The following is an 18,309-nucleotide window of genomic DNA, read 5'->3' as shown; positions in this document are numbered from 1 at the left end:
AGACGTAAGGTGTGGCGACACTACTGCTCTGCTGTATTTGGCAAGCAACCACATGTGCTCCCTAAAGCTTGGCTGGCCATAGGCACCCATAGAGCAGGACGATCGCAGCCGCCAGCCTGTCCTGAACCGCTGATCCGACGGCGCAGATCGCCTCGCCCAACCCTCCGCCTTCCCAGACCCTGCCATTAACCTCGCCGGCCCAGCCATGCACGCCGCAGTATAAATCCGGCCATCTCGCCCCGCTCCGACCACAACACTAGGGGCGCGCCCCGGGCATGTGCTAGTAAGTAATAAAATGCAGGCAGGTTATACCCATCATAGCTCTTCATATTTTCTAAGTTTGGCGGTGGAGAAGATCAAAGATAGGCATTATAGTTCGTACATTATTATTGGCAAACAGACCACAAGTTACAAGGGGCATATTATTACTACTCATTAACACGGAGTTTGGCTTGTTGTAGGAGTCTTCTCCCTCACGACACCACATTTCTCAAAGCATTGGACGGCAGTAAACCTCATTCCCACCTACAGGGCAATGTTTCTGCATTAGCTCACTTTGGAATGCTGGTCCAACAGACTAGTGGCAGCCATGGGTGTCATCAACCTTTCCAGTTATCCTTGGTCTTCCTGACCTCTCTCAGTGCTTCAACTGGAGAGTTGGCACCGAATTTCGCCTGAAAGATTCACAAGGATAACCAATTAAGAGAGTCGTTCCGATGTAGTTGTGACTGGCAAGAAAGAAAATTCCTTCTAAGCGCTCTTCGTTCACAGACATCAACCAATTCTGCGCATGGATGTGGAAGGCAGTGCAAGGAAAGACTGAAAGTCTTTCAAGTGAGGGAGATTAACCTGTATTTCTGGTAGATCAACACGCATGAATGTATTTATCTCAAACTCATCTGCTATAGTCGAGGGCACTGTTGGCTGATTCGCTTCGCGCTGCTTTTCAGCCCATTCCAGTTTCTGTTTCGTCTTCTCATTCTCTGGCTCGACTGTCAGTATGAATTTTAGGTTCTTCACAGTGTACTGCAACTCAACAAGCAACAGGTAAGATCATAAAGAGCAGTATGCCTCTACCAACACAATTAGTATACCATATTAAGAAAATATAAACAAAACAACCAAAAAATGTTACTGGTTTTTTCTTGTTGGCAAAGTTATTACTATGCATGTCTCCGCTCAAGTTGCCATCATCTTTTACAACAAGTTCAAAATCCCAAATTCAACCAAGCAAATTAAAAAGATCATGAACAAGCTCCTCACGGCTCAAGCACCTGTTATCAAAGATAGAACATGGAACGGAAAGGCGACGGGCCTAGTAACTAACAAACATGCTACATATATACAATTTTATAATCTCTATTAGCTAGGAACAAAAGGAGGCACACGTGAGCATCATATTTCTATATTAACTCCTTGCTGTTGGATTACATCCCAACCAACATAAATGTATTCAAATAAAACAGAACAAATCGTAGAATTTAGAATCTGCTACAAAAGAAATTCAATAAACAGTCAATCAATCTGGAAACTGCCTATTCCTGAGAACATGAAACAGAAAACAGTAGATTTGTACATATGTCCTTGATTCATTGATAATACAAGATTTACATCCTAATGACAAAGGGAGACACATAGTTACTTTATATACTCCACCATACAGGTTCAGTGGTTCACTAGCATTCAAGTTCCTCCTTAATGAAACTGATAGAATCAGAGTGAAAAAAAAAGAGATCGTACCTCATGCCCACAGTAAACTCGAGTTGACTTTGGCAGCGAACCCAGTGTAACAATAAGGGACTGATACATTTGCTCTGCAGTACCCTCAAAAAACTTCCCACAACCAGCAATGAACTGTATTTCAGAAAAAAAGGTTAGGACATAACAATCGAAGGAATCATCACTGTAAGCAAGATGTGTATACTAACCAAGGTATCTCCAGTGAAGACCGCTGGATCTTCCTCCTCCTTACTAGTAACATAGTAGCTAATATGACCTTTAGTGTGGCTGTTGAAAGAACGAAAAAAATGATAGGGACCTAATCAACAGGCTTTTACAGAGAAAACACATAAAAGGATCACACAAAATTGAGATTTTATTAAAGGGCTCAACTAAGTTTCTCAAGATTAATGACATGGTCGTGCCACTCATCAGTTATTCTACTGAATCCATAGATTTTGTACGCCTTTGGCAGTGGTGACTTATGTAAATTTCATACGACTTTGGCTGTGGTGACTGTTGTACTGCATAGATCCTGAAATAATCCTGCCACCCACATTGCGCTGATACCAGCTGTCACAAGCCTTGGCCGCCGACAATCGCTCGCCGGGGCATGAGACACAGGAGAAATCGAGAGGGATAATGCGCTGAGAAAAGGTTCTTGCGGTCACTGTTCTATTGCAAAATAATGTTCTGTTCCCACACAGAGTTCGGCTATTTAAGCCTCACACGCAAACGACTCCTGGCCCATGGGTCCCACATAAATTTACTTACTACAAAACATGCCTGAATGATAATGAAACATTGAGCCGACATAGTTCCTTGAGCCGCTATGCATCAGAGCTGACATTATACCATAAACGGAGAGGTGAAACGTATGTTATAATAAAGCAAGAAAGGAGCATAGCGAACAGCATACCAAGGCGTGTGTAGGCATAGTATCTCAATGTCCTTCCCAAGTGACAACTTCGTTCCATTCTCCACCTGATCAGTGCAGCCTTTCACATTGTCCAGTGATCCTCCAAAAACCTTTATCCCTGGCACCTGCAGTCTCATCTTCTCATTGCCACCAGCATGATCCCTAAAATCACAAAACCGGTCGCATGATTCATTAATGATGCATTAGACAATTGCCAATGAAGCCCACAAATGTTCAATTTAGTACAGACAAGAGTAGTTTGCGTATTGTGCCACCTGATACATATTTTCAAAGCATTGACCTTTCGGTCTGATATACTTTAAAAGTGGGAGCCGGAGAAATCCCCAGTTCCATTGAAGAGATGAAAACATTGTGGGAATGATGAAAAGGCCTATCTCCCAGCAGCCTAAGCGGCAACTTATAATTCTTAATTGGAAATGGACTACTCTAAGAGCTGAAAACAAACAAGAATGACTGCATCTGCATGAGGCACATATGTCAAGCACTATTAATCACATGTCCATTCAGGACTTCATTTTCCAGACCTCAGTTTCCATTTTCTGCAAGGTGTATCTAGAGAATACTATGTGGACTTCATTACCAGAAAAGAACAATCAGTGTATGTCTTGCATAGTGCTGTTCTTCTTGTACCATCAAAACCTGTGCACGTAGCAATTAAACTGAAATCATAGAAAAAAAATCCCAGGTCGGAAAGGACTACCTATTAATATTTCTGAATTCCTATGTGCATACTGGATCGACTACAGGCCTGTTCGGATCAGCTAGGATGAGTTAGTAGTTGGCACTGAAAAATAGCCCAAATTAGCTGAGGTTGGCTAGCTAATTGGTTAACAACTAGTGGAACGCTTCGCTAAAAAATTAGCCCACCTATAAGCACACCTGTTTGGATGGGCTAGGGACTAATTGCGGCTAATTTTTGCCCTTGGTATCGAAACAGACCCTAAGACACGAGCAGTGGCGTTAGCCTGATTAAATAAATAACTATTGAATGTCTAAATATGAAGCCCTTTTATGTCTCAACTCGGAATAAGATGATGGCCAACAACTCATCAATCAACGAAACAAGAATCAGAACATTCGAACACTAGCAAAGAAGGGAACCTAGCAAATAAACATCTGGAACTGGAAGGATATGGCATACCAGTGGTGATGGGTGGTGAGAACGCAGTCAACGTAGGCGCCAACCTCGCCGGCCGCCTTGAGAACCTTCTCCGGTTCCACAGGGTCAACGGCCGCCGCCTTCTTGGTGCTCTCGTCCACGATTCTTGGAACGGAAGAAACAAATAGCAATCAAGAACTCAATGATTTGAAACGAACCGCTGAAAGAATAGGGTAAACAAGCGATGCAGGCTGATTCGTACAGGTAGGCATAGTTGTCCTCCAGGCAAGGGACCGGGATGATCTTCATCTGCGGATCCCCCGTGGGTGGGTGTGCCCTTGAGGCGAAATCTCTGGAGCGGAACCCCCTACGGAGAAGACTGGAAGCAGGGAGCAGCAGGTGGATATGGGTACGGAAGGTTTAAGAAAGGAAGAAAGGGGATTTTTTGAAACAAAAGAAAGGGGATGAAAACGACCGCTTTGCCGGCGGTAGTGGTGGAGGGTCGCGTCATCAGTGACCGTGATGAGGTCGCCTCATCAGACATCAGTGGTCGATTGGTTGACCAAGGATGGATAGGCCAGTCGATGTACTACCTCTGAAAAATTAAGGGCCTTGGTTACTCACTCAGTGAGAATTACATATTTTGGGGGGAGTATTCTCTATCGGGTGTAGTCATAAAATAGAAAAAAAATATATTTTTACCGTTATAACTATCGTCACTTGTTAAAATCTCATTCTTAGGATTACCATTATATATTTGCCTGAGGAGAAAAGTTTTAACATTGCTTTTACCATTTTTTGCTCACGTGGCACTCCACGCCACGCCAGCCTGACACGCTGGCGCCCAGTCAGTACGGGCAAGCAAAATGTCTAGGCTGCCTCTGGCCATTTCTACAGTACATCGTGTCAGGCCCACAGGAACATATGTGTGAGCAACATATGCCATGAAGGTGAAAATGGCTTGGAGATGTTGCAAAGCTCACACATGTGATGATGAAGGAGCTCATTGCACATGAGACATGACATTTGAGTCATGTGATTAAGGTGGAGAAGATCAAGACATGACTTGGCTTGATCGACCGGTTGCAAGCGTGAACGACAAGTTGGAGGCTTTGGAGCGATGGACCGTGTAGCGGTGAAGCTTAAGCAAAACTTAGCGCCGATGGACGAAGGCAACGGTGAAAAGCAAGTGAAGTCAAGATCGATGAACCAATATGATCACGTGATGATATGAAGTGGATCATATCATTATTGATTGTGTTGGTGCATGTGTTGCATCGACATTGGAGGAGATGGAATGGAATACGCAAGGCAAAGGTATAACTTAGGGCATTTCATTTCACTGGTCATAGGTGTGTAGAGAAGTTTATGACTAGGTTTAGGATAGATAGTCGTACTATCATGAGGGGCAAACTTGTTTGCATATCAGTCATCTAGTGCCACTCGAGTGATCTAACTTTGTATTGTCGCTAGAATTGAGTGGCGTGGCAAGTTGAGTGGCTAATCCTTTGGAAAATGATTATGAAAATACTAACACACATACACATGATGGTGTACACTTGGTGGTATTGGCACATTTACAAAGGAGATGAAGCTGGAGTTGATGTGGATCAACTCGGCAATGAAACAGAGGCGAGAAGGGTTAGTATATGAATTTGTTCATGAGCTAGTGATCCTAAGTACTTGATTTAATTTGAATTGTCAACAAGTGACAAGTACAACATTAGCAAGATAACCCTTGCAAGAGATATGAAGAAGCTTGTCTTTGGTTCAAACCAGACTTGGAAGCTTAGGCAAATCAATTTAGTTCAAGAAGCTCATGATAGTGATAAGAGTACAAGCACAAGACAACACTGCAAATGGATATCTAGTTTGTTTGTTTCAAGTGGTATCTAGACTCAAGTATTTTATCAAGAATCTACAAATGATGTCTAGATCAACTCACAAGTGATATCCTATAAGTGATACTCATGAAGATAGCAAATGTTCAAAAAATGGTTTTTATTGATAAATCCAACAAGTGGTTCCATACTAGAAGATTCTTTCAAGTGATATCATATCTACACATGGTATCAATCATGCAAGACGATGGTTCCATAAGTGATCCTTAACTTTAAGTGATCATCAAATGAAGAATGCATCCCTCACCTACAAGAGCTCAAGTGTATCAAATGGATGACCCATGCTATCACATAAGGGGAGGTGTACCACAAATTGATATCAAGATCAAAGATCCTATGTGTGGTATCTCAAGAAGCCCTACACAAGATACAAGAGATACAAGTTACAAGTGGTGTCATTCCAACAATCAAGTGATGTCCATAAAAATGCAAGATTCAAGCCTCAACCATTTACCCCAAACGTATACCTTTGCATCAATAAGAAGCTCACCTTTTGTGAAAATTGATGACAAAGGGGGAGAGATTGTGCAAACATATGAAAGCTTTGAGATTGAGATTGTACTAGGGGGAGAGATAAGATATAAAAGCTCAAAGAAGTAGAGGTTGGACATGAACATGGACAAAGAGGGAGCAACGTTTAAGAAAAGAGATGGATCAAAATTCTTGGACAAGAGAAGCATACAAGTAAGGGGAGCAAGCTCATAAACTTTGATTGATTGCATTTGATATGTGCATATTCATGTGCTTGCTTGCATTGCATAAGCTTTCAAATTCAATATGCATGCTTGTGTGGTGTATGCTAGTTGTAGAACTTGAATGATGATTTGATAACTAGCATGCATAGGATGATAGCTAGACACTTGGTATGCTTTTCAAGTAATGCTAGTACCTTGGTTTTAATGTTGATCTCACGTGGTATCTAGTGATTTTATTTCCATGTGATATCTAGCTAATCATAGTGCTAAGGATGAACTTAAATGTGCAACTTCGATTGGTACACGCTTCAAAGGTTTATTCTATACACCTTAGCAACATTTAGTAGTAATTACTCTCCCACAATTTTAATCTATGCATATGTGCGAGCTTCAAATTAAATACTCTAGCACATATGTAAGGGGAGCTAATACTACTATCTCGGGTTTGTGGTACTTGTCCAAAATCATTTTCACATGGTAAAATTGCTTGGGCAAGCAACATGAATCCAAAAGAGCTTAATTTCCATATCTTTGTAGAGTTGTCATCAATTACCAAAAAGGGGGAGATTGAAAGGTCCTTATGTGGTTTTGGTAATTGAGTGACAACCTAGGTGGACTAATTGTGTTTATGTGAGATACATAGGTGATTAGTCCACAGGAACATATGTGTGAGCAACATATGCCATGAAGGTGAAAATGGCTTGGAGATGTTGCAAAGCTCACACATGTGATGATGAAGGAGCTCATTGCACATGAGACATGACATTTGAGTAATGTGATCAAGGTGGAGAAGATCAAGACATGACTTGGCTTGATGGACCGGTTGCAAGCGTGAAGGGCAAGTTGGAGGCTTTGGAGCGATGGACCACGTGGCAGTGAAGCTTAAGCAAAACTTGGCGCCGATGGACGAAGGCAACGGTGAAAAGCAAGTGAAGTCAAGATTGATGAACCAATATGATCACGTGATGATATGAAGTGGATCATATCATTGTTGATTGTGTTGGTGCATGTGTTGCATCGACATTAGAGGAGATGGAATGGAATGTGCAAGGCAAAGGTATAATCTAGGGCATTTCATTTTACTGGTCATAGGTGTGTAGAGAAGTTTATGACCGGGTTTAGGATAGATGGCCGTACTATCAAGAGGGGCAAACTTGTTTGCATATTGGTCATCTAGTGCCACTCAAGTGATCTAACTTTGCATCGTCGCTAGGATTGAGTGGCGTGGCAAGTTGAGTGGCTAATCCTTTGGAAAATGATTATGAAAATGCTAACACGCATACACATGATGGTGTACACTTGGTGGTGGTGGTACATTTACAAAGGAGATGAAGTTGGAGTTAATGTCGATCAACTCGGCGATGAAACGAAGGCGAGAAGGGTTTGAAACTCCACCGGTGGAGTGTCCGCCCATAGAGCGCGGACAGTCCGACGGTGCCACCAGTGCCCTATACATAAAAGACAGGGTCTCACAGAGTGGACCAGATGCTGGTCATGTGATGACCGCATGTTGGGGTCCTGCATCCGGTCAGTGGTGGTGGAGAGCATGCAGGCGTTGGTCTTCGACCGGATGCTGGTGCTGAAAGTGACTAGACACTGGTAGGGTGCATTCGGTCAGGCTGACATACGGTGACAAAGGTGACATAGAAAAGTTAGAGAAGGATCAGATGCTGACGCTGCGTCTAATCGTGACTGACCGGACGCATCCGGTCTCGACTAGTACTTTACTGGAAATGACTAGACACTGGGGTTGCTGCATCCGGTCAGTTTGAGTAGCTACGTCTGGTCATCACTTGACCGTTGAGATCAAGTGACTAAGGTTGAATGGAGGCGACACATGGTGAGCATCCGTTGACCAAACGCTGAGGTCCTGCGTCCGGTCGATATGACCGGAGCGTCCGATCGTCCCGAAATTTACCCAGTGAAGGGGTAACGGCTAGTTTAGCCCATGGGGCTATAAATAGAAGGGTGTCTCGGCCATGGCTGGTGCTTAGCATCTCGGGGGACTTTGTGTCCATGCTTGAGAGTGCTTGGGAGCCCTCCATCTCACATATGCTTGATAGTGATCATACGGTTGTGTGAGAGAGCGATTCTAGTGTGATTGCATTGTGAGGTTGCATCGAGTGGCACTAGGTGATCGAGTTCAAGCCAGTGGTGCTTATTACTCTTGGAGGTTGCCACCTCCTAGACGGCTTGGTGGTGGTCTCTGTCGAAGCCTACAAGAAGCTTGTGTGGTGCTCTAGAGAAGAACTTTGTGAGGGACATTGTGCTCGCCCTGTAGGAGCCGCGAAGAGCAACTCTAGTTGAGCGTGTCATTGAGCTACCCTCACTTTTGGGGTAGGTTCTTGCGGTGCCTGACGTGCGGGCTTAGCGGATGATGCCAATTAGCCGCCAAACCACCAAGTGAGTGGTCGACACAACGGGGACTAGCGTGTTGGCAAACACGTGAACCTCAGGAGAAAAATCACCGTGTCAACCTTGTTCTTCCTGTTGGTTTGCATCCTCGTTACACAAGCTTGTAATTACTTTTGCATACATTGTGCTTGTGTAGTTGCTCTTATAATTAGTTAGCTTGTGTAGCTTACTAGTTATCTTCTTGCTTGTGTAGCATAGAAGTAGCTCCCTTGCGTGGCTAATTTGGTTTGTGTGACCTTGTTAGTCACAATGCTTAGTTTGTGTAGCTAAGTAATTGCGCTCTCTAATTTAGCATTGGTTGCCTTATTATTGAGCATTGTTAGTGAGCATTAGGTGGCTTTGTGCTTTTGCTTACTAGCATGTGTAGGAGCTCCCTTGTGCTTAAAGTACTAGTGGCATAGGTTTGTGTGACCTTGCTTCTAGAATTAGTTAGGTAAGCTCTAGCTAGCCCAGCACCTTTGTTGCTTAATTAGTATCTTTGGAAGGTGCTAGAGAACATAGATAGAGGGGTATAGTCTTGGCTAGACCAATAGTTTAATTCCGCACTTGTTTTGGTTAGCCAACACGATTAATTTTAGAAAGGACTATTCACCCCCCTCTAGTCCGCCATCTTGACCTTACAGTAGGGCAAGAGTCGCTTGGTGCTTGCTCACTGAGTAGCTCGGTCTTCCATCGCTCGTGACCCGTGACCGCTACCGGCCGCCGACCTGCCCTCATGGCCTCGCTCGTCGCCCACGATGTCCAGCCAGGCACTGGCCGCTGGCAGCCGCCCCTCACCCCCTCCGGCCCTCCACTCTGTGCTCTAGTCCGGCTCCACAGTGTCACCCCTCCATAGGCAGTCTGCAGTGGCATGGTTCTTCCTCAATCGGGCGCCGGCCACCCACCCGCTGCCCGCTACGACGCTGCCGCCTACCGGCTCCTTGCTTTCAGGTGAGCAACCGAGAAGAGCATCTAAGCAAGGTTTGGATCTGAAACTGATTTTGATTCTAAATTTCCAAATTTTCAATTTCGACTCTTTGATTCTAATTTCTCATTATAGTGTACAAGAAGAAGAGGACAATGACTTTAGTTTCGTATTTCTCGGGTTCCTGAGCAACATGGAGATGCCAAATAACAAGCTACTCCATCCTCAGCACTAGATCTTATTATTAACCTTTACTTGATCATTTTCTTATTAACCTTTTGCTTGCTCCTTTTCTTATTAGGAGTTGTTATTGAGGACATGGAAGTAGGCAATGCGAATGTACCAAATCATCACTAGACAATAGGTATTTATTTTCAATGTTCCATGATATTTCTTAGCTATTGTATCATACTATTAACTATATAGAAGCAGAAATTCTCTCGATTTGCAAACTTTACTTGAGAATAATTGTTTTCTGTGACATACATATATATATCTATATATATGGTCCTATAGACTGTACTGTAGCTTTCAATTTTTGGCCACTACGGTAGTCTTGGCCAAATCCTAGGTCCGGCACTGACCAACACGCATAGATTGAGGTGTATTTTTAAACATCCAAACATGCCCTAAACATAGCACTATATAGTACAAACATGTAAACATGGCCCTGCATTCCGTCAGAAATAGCCGATGTACATACATACGCTAGGTAGACGTAAGACCTAAGATGTACGTGTATTATTGAGCAACTCCCGCTATAGTGCGTCTACATGTTCTCATCAGACCTCTCGAAGACCTGAAGACCGAAGGCTGGCACACGTCTGGCGTCCCAGCCACCTGAGCAATGCCACACTTTTTTGTTTTTTGTTTTTTTGCCTTTTTTAAAAAAGTTTTTAACAAATACATCCATGAAAGTATGCTTTTAAAATCTGGACCCTTAGTTCGGCACTATCGTTGGTGACGCCGAGCTTACAAGTCTCGGCGCCTAGGTCGGGGCCACGTTGGTGGCATGGACGCTGACCTGGTAGGCAGCACGGCGCCGGGGTTATTGGCGCCAAGTTTGGCGCCATGGTTATTGGCGCCGTTCTCGATGCCAAGATCTATGGTGCCGAGGTGGTGTTTTAACCCGGTGTCCAACCTTCCTGCCTAAGCCTTCTTCCTCTTCTTTCTCCTCTTCTTGGGTTTTTCTCTCCCCACTTTGCCCTACCTCATGAATCAGCATATTGGACCTTGGAAACTTTGATTTAATCTATAGATCTTTGAGAGCAAGGTATCCTCGCTCCCTCCTAGTTATTTTCACATTGATTTGGTATATATTAGTCGGATTTTTCAACTTAAGAATCATCATTACTTAGGGTTTCATGAAATTTTAATATTTATAGTATACAACCGTAGGATGCCAAGGCGTGAAAAAGCTAGCAAACTAAGGTAACCTCAGCGCACGTTGTTATGTTATGGGTTTATTGTTGCGGATCAAATGGGAAACCCTAGGTGTAGGGTTTAATGTTAATTGCCTTCGGTTCTTAAAACAAAAATTGACCTCTACTTGTGCTCTCCAACCTTCTGACCTACACTGCCCAGTCACTGTGTTGCCATGAATCCTTAGACCTAAAGCATGACTGTCATCTCTCCGAAAGGCAAGTGAAAGTTGTGAGTCTCCGGCCGCCACCTATATTTTAGACAAAGCAAGATTACATGTCAAAAAGGCAAGCGCATGAACAAATGGCCATGAATGGAGACAATGATTGAAGATAATACCTGTCAACCAATGTAGTTATAGTCGCTGAGTTGAATTTGGGCAACCCATGATGAACCTGATGTAAGGTCGAGATGGCGACTAGAGGAGGGTGAATAGTCGTTTCTAAAATTTAATCGTGGTGGCTAACCGAAACAAGTGCGAAATTTAAACTATTGGTCTAGCCAAGACTACACTTCTCTATCTATGTTCTCTAGCACCTTGCAAAGATCCTAATTAGGCAACGTGTCGGGCTAGCTAGAGCTCACCTAACCAATTCTAGGAGCAAGGTCACACAAACCTATGCCACTGGTATTTCAAGTAATGAGGGAGCTCCTACACATGCTAGTAAGCAAAAGCACAAAGCCAACTAAGCTCACTAGCGATGCTCAATAACAAGGCAATCAATGCCAAATTAGAGAGCGTAAATACTTAGCTACATAAACTAAGCAATGTGACTAACAAGGTTACACAAACCAAATTAGCCATGCAGGGGAGCTATTTCTATGCTACACAAGCTAACTAGTTACAAAAGCAACTACACAAGCACAATGTATATGAAAGTAATTACAAGCTTGTGTAACGAGGATGCAAACCAACGGGAATACAAGGATGACACGATGATTTTTTCTGAGGTTCACGTGCTTGCCAACACGCTAGTCCCCGTTGTATCGACCACTCACTTGAAGGTTCACGCGTTGATTGGCATCATCCGCCAAACTCTCAACAGGGTGCTACACAACCAACACAAGATGAGGGTAGTTCAATGACATGCTTTCCTAGAGTTGCTCTTTTCGTGGCTCTTGTGGGGCGAGCACAATGCCCCTCACAAAGTTCACCTTCGGAGCACCGCATAAGCTTCTTGTGGGCTTCGACGGAGACCACCACCAAGCTGTCTAGGAGGTGGCAACCTCCAAGAGTAACAAGCACCACCGGCTTACAACTCGATCACCTAGTGCTACTTGATGCAACCTCATGATGCAATCATACTAGAATGGCTCTCTCACATAATTGAATGATCACTATCAAGCATATGTGAGATGGAGGGCTCCTAAGCACTCACAAGCATGGACACAAAGTCCCCCAAGGTGCTCAGCACCAGCCATGCCCGAGACACCCTTCTATTTAAAGCCCCATGGGCTAAATTAGTCATTACCACTTCACTGGGCAAATTTTGGGACCACCGGACGCGTAGGTCGTTTGCATCGGACGCTGCATCGGATGCACCGTTCGTGTATACCGAACGTGTCTAGTCGCCATATCGAACACGTTTGGTAGCTGCCTGACCGCCACATATCCCATTTCAAACTAGCCATTGCCTCTAATGGCTCTCTAACATGTCCGATCGGACACGCTGTTTGAAATGATCGGACACTGAGCCGCAGCGTCCGGTCGAGTCCAGAGAGTACCCAGGTTCGACCAAACGCGCTGTTAGAAAATGCGGCCGCTGAGCCTCAACGTCCAGTCAAGTCCAGTGAGCACCCAGTCCCAACTGGACATGTCTGGTCACTTCAGACCAGACGCTCCCAGCGTCTGATCAACTGTTTTACTGAACATCAACTTTGCTGATTCACACCGAACACGTCCAGACGTGTCCGATTGCTCTCAGCTATTCAGTACTGAGTCACATACCAGACACGTCCGGTATCCATATCGGACGTGTCCGGTCACTTTGTGACCAGCGCGACTAACTCCTTTTCTTCACCAACTTCTTCTCCTTTGCAAATGTGCCAACACCACCAAGTGTACACCACCATGTGCATGTGTGTTAGCTTTTCACAAACATTTTTCAAAGGATTAGCCGCTCAACTTGCCACGCCACTCGATCCTAGCGACAATGCAAAGTTAGATCACTCGAGTGGCACTAGATGATCGATATGCAAACAAGTTTGCCCCTTTTGATAGTACGGCCATCTATCCTAAACTCAGTCATAAACTTCTCTACACACCTATGACCGGTGAAATGAAATGCCCTAGGTTATACCTTTGCCTTACGCATTCCATTCCATCTTCTCCAATGTCGATGCAACACATGCACCAACACGATCAACAGTGATATGATCCGCTTCATATCATCACGTGATCATATTGGTTCATCGATCTTGACTTTACTTGCTTTTCACTGTTGCCTTAGTCCATCAGCGCCAAGTCTTGCTCAAGCTTCACCGCCATGCGGTCCATCGCTCCAAAGCCTCTGACTTGCCCTTCACGCTTGCAACCGGTCTATCAAGCCAAGTATTGTCTTGATCTTCTCCACCTTGATCATATGACTCAATGTCATGTCTCATGTGCAATGAGCTCCTTCATCATCACATGTGTGACATCTCCAAGCCATTTTCACCTTCATGGCACACCTATGTATCTTACATAAACACAATTAGTCCACCTAGGTTGTCACTCAATTACTAAAACCACACAAGGACCTTTCAATCTCCTCCTTTTTGGTAATTGATGACAACTCTACAAAGATATGAAAATTAAGCTCTTTTGGATTTATGTTGCTTGCCCAAGCAATTTTACCATGTGAAAATGATTTTGGACAAGTACCACAAACCCGAGATGGTAGTATTAGCTCCCCCTACATATATGCTAGAGTGTTTGGTTTGAAGTTCGCACATATGCATAGATTGGAAATGTGGGAGAGTAATTACTACCAAATAATGCTAAGGTGTATAGAGTAAACCTTTGAAGTGTGATACCAATCAGAGTTGCACCTTTAAGTTCATCCTTAGCACCATGGTTAGCTAGATAACACTTGGAAATAAAAAGCACTAGATACCCCATGAGATCAACATTAAAAGCAAGGTACTAGCATTACTTGAAAAGCATACCAAGTGTCTAGCTATCATCCTATGCATGCTAGTTTTCATTTCATCAATCAAACTCTACAACTAGCATACATCACACAAGCATGCATATTGAATTTAAGAACTTATGCAATGCAAGTAAGCACATGAATATGCACATATCAAATGCAATCAATCAAAGTTCATGAGCTTGCTCCCCCTACTTGTTGCTTCTCTTGTCCAAGAATTTTGATCCATCTCTTTTCTTCAATGTTGCTCCCTCTTTGTCCATGTCGATGTCTAACCTCTATTTCTTTGTCTCAATCTCTCCTAAAGCTTTCACATCTTATCTCTCCCTCTTGTACAATCTCAATCTTAAAGCTTTCATATCTTTGTACAATCTCTCCCCCTTTGTCATCAATTTCCATAAAAGGTGTGCTTCTTATTGATGCAAAGGTATGCATTTGGGGTAGATGGTTGAGGCTTGAATCTTTCATTTTTATGGACATCACTTGATTGTTGGAATGACACCACTTGTAGATATCACTTGTAACTTGTACCACTTGTATCTTGTGTAGGGCTTTTTGAGATACCACACATAGGATCTTTGATCTTGATATCAATTTGTGGGACACCTTCCCCTATGTGATAGCATGGGTCATCCATTTGATACACTTGAGCTCTTGTAGATGATGGATACATTCTTCATTTGATGATCACTTAAAGTTGAGGATCACTTGTAGAACCATCGTCTTGCATGATTGATACCATGTGTAGATGTGATACCACTTGAAAGAATTTTCTAGTATGGAACCACTTGTTGGATTTATCAATAAAAATCATTTCTTGAACATTTGCTATCTTCATGAGTACCACTTATAGAATATCACTTGTGAGTTGATCTAGACATCACTTGTGAATTCTTGATGAAATACTTGAGTCTAGATACCACTTGAAACAACCAAACTAGATATCCATTTGTATTATTGTCTTATGCTTATACTCTTATCATTATCATGAGCTTCTAATGTTGACTGGAACTAAATTGATTTACCTAAGCTTCTAAGTCCGGTTTGAACCAATGAAAAGCTTCTTCACACCTCTTGCAAGGGTCATCTTGCCAATGTTGTACTTGTCACTTATTAGCAATCCAAATTATGTCAAGTAATTGGGTTCACTAGCTCATGAACAAATTTATATACTAACCACTAGATCAATTAATCATTCAAGCAATAGTGGTAGGCTATGAATTTAAACATTTCATTTGTTATGCATGATCCTATGAAGCATGTACTATATGCGCTAACCGCATACTAGTAAGGGATGAAATGATCATGCACATTACAATGATACCTTTGCTATGTTGGAGTAGAGGATAGTCACATAGATTCCAATTCATTACTCCAATAGCAATGTGAAGTCCAATTATAAGCTTGGTGAAGACCAATAGATACTATTTTGAATTCCATTCTTCACCCATATGAAATGAATACCACTTATGATCAAGTACACTTTCTTGTTGTGGTTGGCTTCTTCATCTTTTGATCAATGCTTGCATCAGAGCATCAATGTGAGAATACCACTTGAAATATCATGATTAGCTCTCTTTTTGGGTGTTGCTTGCTTTTCTTGATCAATCATTTTGATTGCTTCAGCTAAGCATCTCAAATGTTCCTCGGATCACCACTTCCATGTTAGCCTTCCAAGTACCACACTTGGTTTACCTACTCATAGGCGGTAAGCCCCTACACTAGGGAGAAGTGACCTCTCTCCAAAGAACCATTCTTAATACTCACTTGAAATAGCTTGATTGATTGATCCAAGTTATGGACTTAACTTGATGAGTAACATTGATTCCTTCTTTAAGTAATTTACTTTCTATTTATTTAATTTCTTTTTTTTCTTCCAAATGATTTCTAATAATATTTAGAACTTAAACTTCATCTTCATCTTGAGTTTGATCTTGATCTTCATCTTGAGTATCAAATGTGTGCAAAGTACACTCCACAATCAAATGGCCTTGTACTCTTTGCTTCTCATGCTTCTAGATCATCTCAAAACCAAACTTAGGTACCTCAATCACTTATAAACATGATTCCAACTTGAGGACCTTTCAATCAAAGTGAGTCCGAGTAAATCCAATAATTTTTACTTTTCTGGCAGATTCTGTACTCTTCAAAGAAAAATGCATATCTCCCAAAGTATAAATCCAAATACCACTAAATTTAGTGGAGATGTGCTTTACTAAGTTATATAGCAACTGTAAAAATTTGAGCTTCATTTGATCTCATATGAACTGTCAGGAATCAAATCTTCCACTGCTACATGCTGAAAACTGTTGCACTATAGCTGATAAGATCCACTCTAAAACTGAAGAATCTCTTATCCAATTCTCATGAAATTTGTATAACATCTTATACTATAAGTCTAGAGCCTGTGTACCAATTTTTATGCTAATACAATAAGGTTTGATCACTTAAACATGGCTAAGATCACAGCTAGCTCAGATTTTGTAATATAGGACATATTTCAACTATTGAGCTATACTTCATCAAATATGAATCAAACTTGAAACTAACTTGTTTGAATACTTTCACAAGGCATAAGTACATTCAATCCACTCACTAAAAGTCATCTCATGAATTTATCCAACACAAATCAATCTAAACTTGACTATTAATCAATCTATCCATTCAAACATCTTATAGCAAGCAACATTGCATATTTATCCATTTCAATCAACTCATATGCACCCAAATGAAATGATCAATAAGAGATATACCTTGGTTATCTCATGATCATCCAATTATCAAGCTTCAACTCAATTATTTGCAAGCCATCAAATATATCCAATGAATCACCAACAACTTAAATTATAGCACTTGTATGATGTAGCACATTTGGACTTCACTCAATTTGTCATGACATTGGGATAATAATCATTACTTATCAATACTTGGCTCAACTACATAATCAACAAGATGAATACCATTTGAACCAAGCCTCCAATGCCAATGTTACCTACAAACAATCATCCATTTTTTGATGGTACCCAAACTAGTTTGGGTCCTCTCAAGTTAGGAGCAACATACTTAGGCATAGCCTTAGTATGAATAGTGGGATGTTTTGCAATTGCAACCAATGAGGTACCATTGTCATCCTTCCGAAGCATAGAATCATAATCAATTGAAATAGGCTTAGGAGTGTTACCTAGGGGACATGAATGTGCCATTTGTCCCCTTTCCCGGCATGAGTAGCACTTTCTCTTTGATTGAGCCTTCTCTTCCTTGCTCATGTTGTGATTCCCATTGTCTTGCCTCTCATGGATTGCTTGAGCCTTTTTCTCAAGCTTGGTAGGACACTTAGAGCCAAAGTGTCTCATATTTCCACACTTGAAGCACTTGATGTGAGCATAGACTTTCTTCTCATCTTGTGTCTTGCTCATCATCTTGGTATCTTGAATTTGCATTGGATGCCTTGCCTTTGCTTTACCACTTCTTCTTGTCTTCTTCTTCATCCCCAAATCACCATCTTGATGGTTGATCTTGACTTGAACTTGGGGTTTAGCTTTTGGCTCAACTTGAGGCTTCTTGGTTGGGCAATACTTGGCAAGATGTGCCATATCATGGCACCAGTAGCACATGAAATGAGATATCTTTTCTTGAATCTTCATGTTCTTACCCTTGCTCCTTTTGAAGTCAATGCCACTCTTGTCACCATAGCTTCTTTGATTCTTCATCATATGCTCAAAGGTGACTTTGGTGTTGAGCACCTCTATAATTTGTTATTCAAATTCTTCACTTCACTTTTGAGCTCATTGTTCTCCTTCAAAAGGTTAGTCTCACAAGACATAGAAGTAGAACAAGCATCTATTTATAAAGAACATGACATTTCCAATAAATCATCACAAGAGGTGGATACATGCTTCTTGCCTACATCACAAGGGTTAGTAATATTTTGCAATTTATCATTTGATCCATGTGATGAGCTCTCATTATTTTTAAGTTTCTTTGTAAACACTTTAATGAGATAAGCATGTTGTTCTAATAATTCATCATGAGATGCAAGTAGTGTCTCATGATTCAATTTTAGCTCATTATGTGAAGATTTAA

The 18,309-nt window shown here is 42.0% G+C and overlaps 1 protein-coding gene across 1 annotated transcript; it reads right to left on the bottom strand.

The window, feature by feature from the left end:
* Positions 1 to 306: 306 nt before the first annotated feature.
* LOC136539977 (hydroxyacylglutathione hydrolase cytoplasmic-like) lies at positions 307 to 4,187 on the bottom strand. Its single transcript, XM_066531958.1, has 8 exons — positions 4,021 to 4,187; positions 3,801 to 3,923; positions 2,639 to 2,800; positions 1,929 to 2,007; positions 1,741 to 1,854; positions 850 to 1,026; positions 605 to 674; positions 307 to 525 (listed from the first exon to the last, which is right to left on the bottom strand). Exons 1-8 carry the CDS (start codon positions 4,065 to 4,067, stop codon positions 491 to 493), a joined length of 807 nt encoding a protein of 268 aa, XP_066388055.1. The 5' UTR covers positions 4,068 to 4,187; the 3' UTR covers positions 307 to 490.
* Positions 4,188 to 18,309: the final 14,122 nt, after the last annotated feature.

The sequence above is a fragment of the Miscanthus floridulus genome, chromosome 2 (assembly GCF_019320115.1).
Source record: "Miscanthus floridulus cultivar M001 chromosome 2, ASM1932011v1, whole genome shotgun sequence".
In the NCBI taxonomy this organism is placed as follows: domain Eukaryota; kingdom Viridiplantae; phylum Streptophyta; class Magnoliopsida; order Poales; family Poaceae; genus Miscanthus; species Miscanthus floridulus.
The sequence above is the reverse complement of the archived record's forward strand: the minus strand, read 5'-3'. Positions and strand labels throughout refer to the sequence as shown.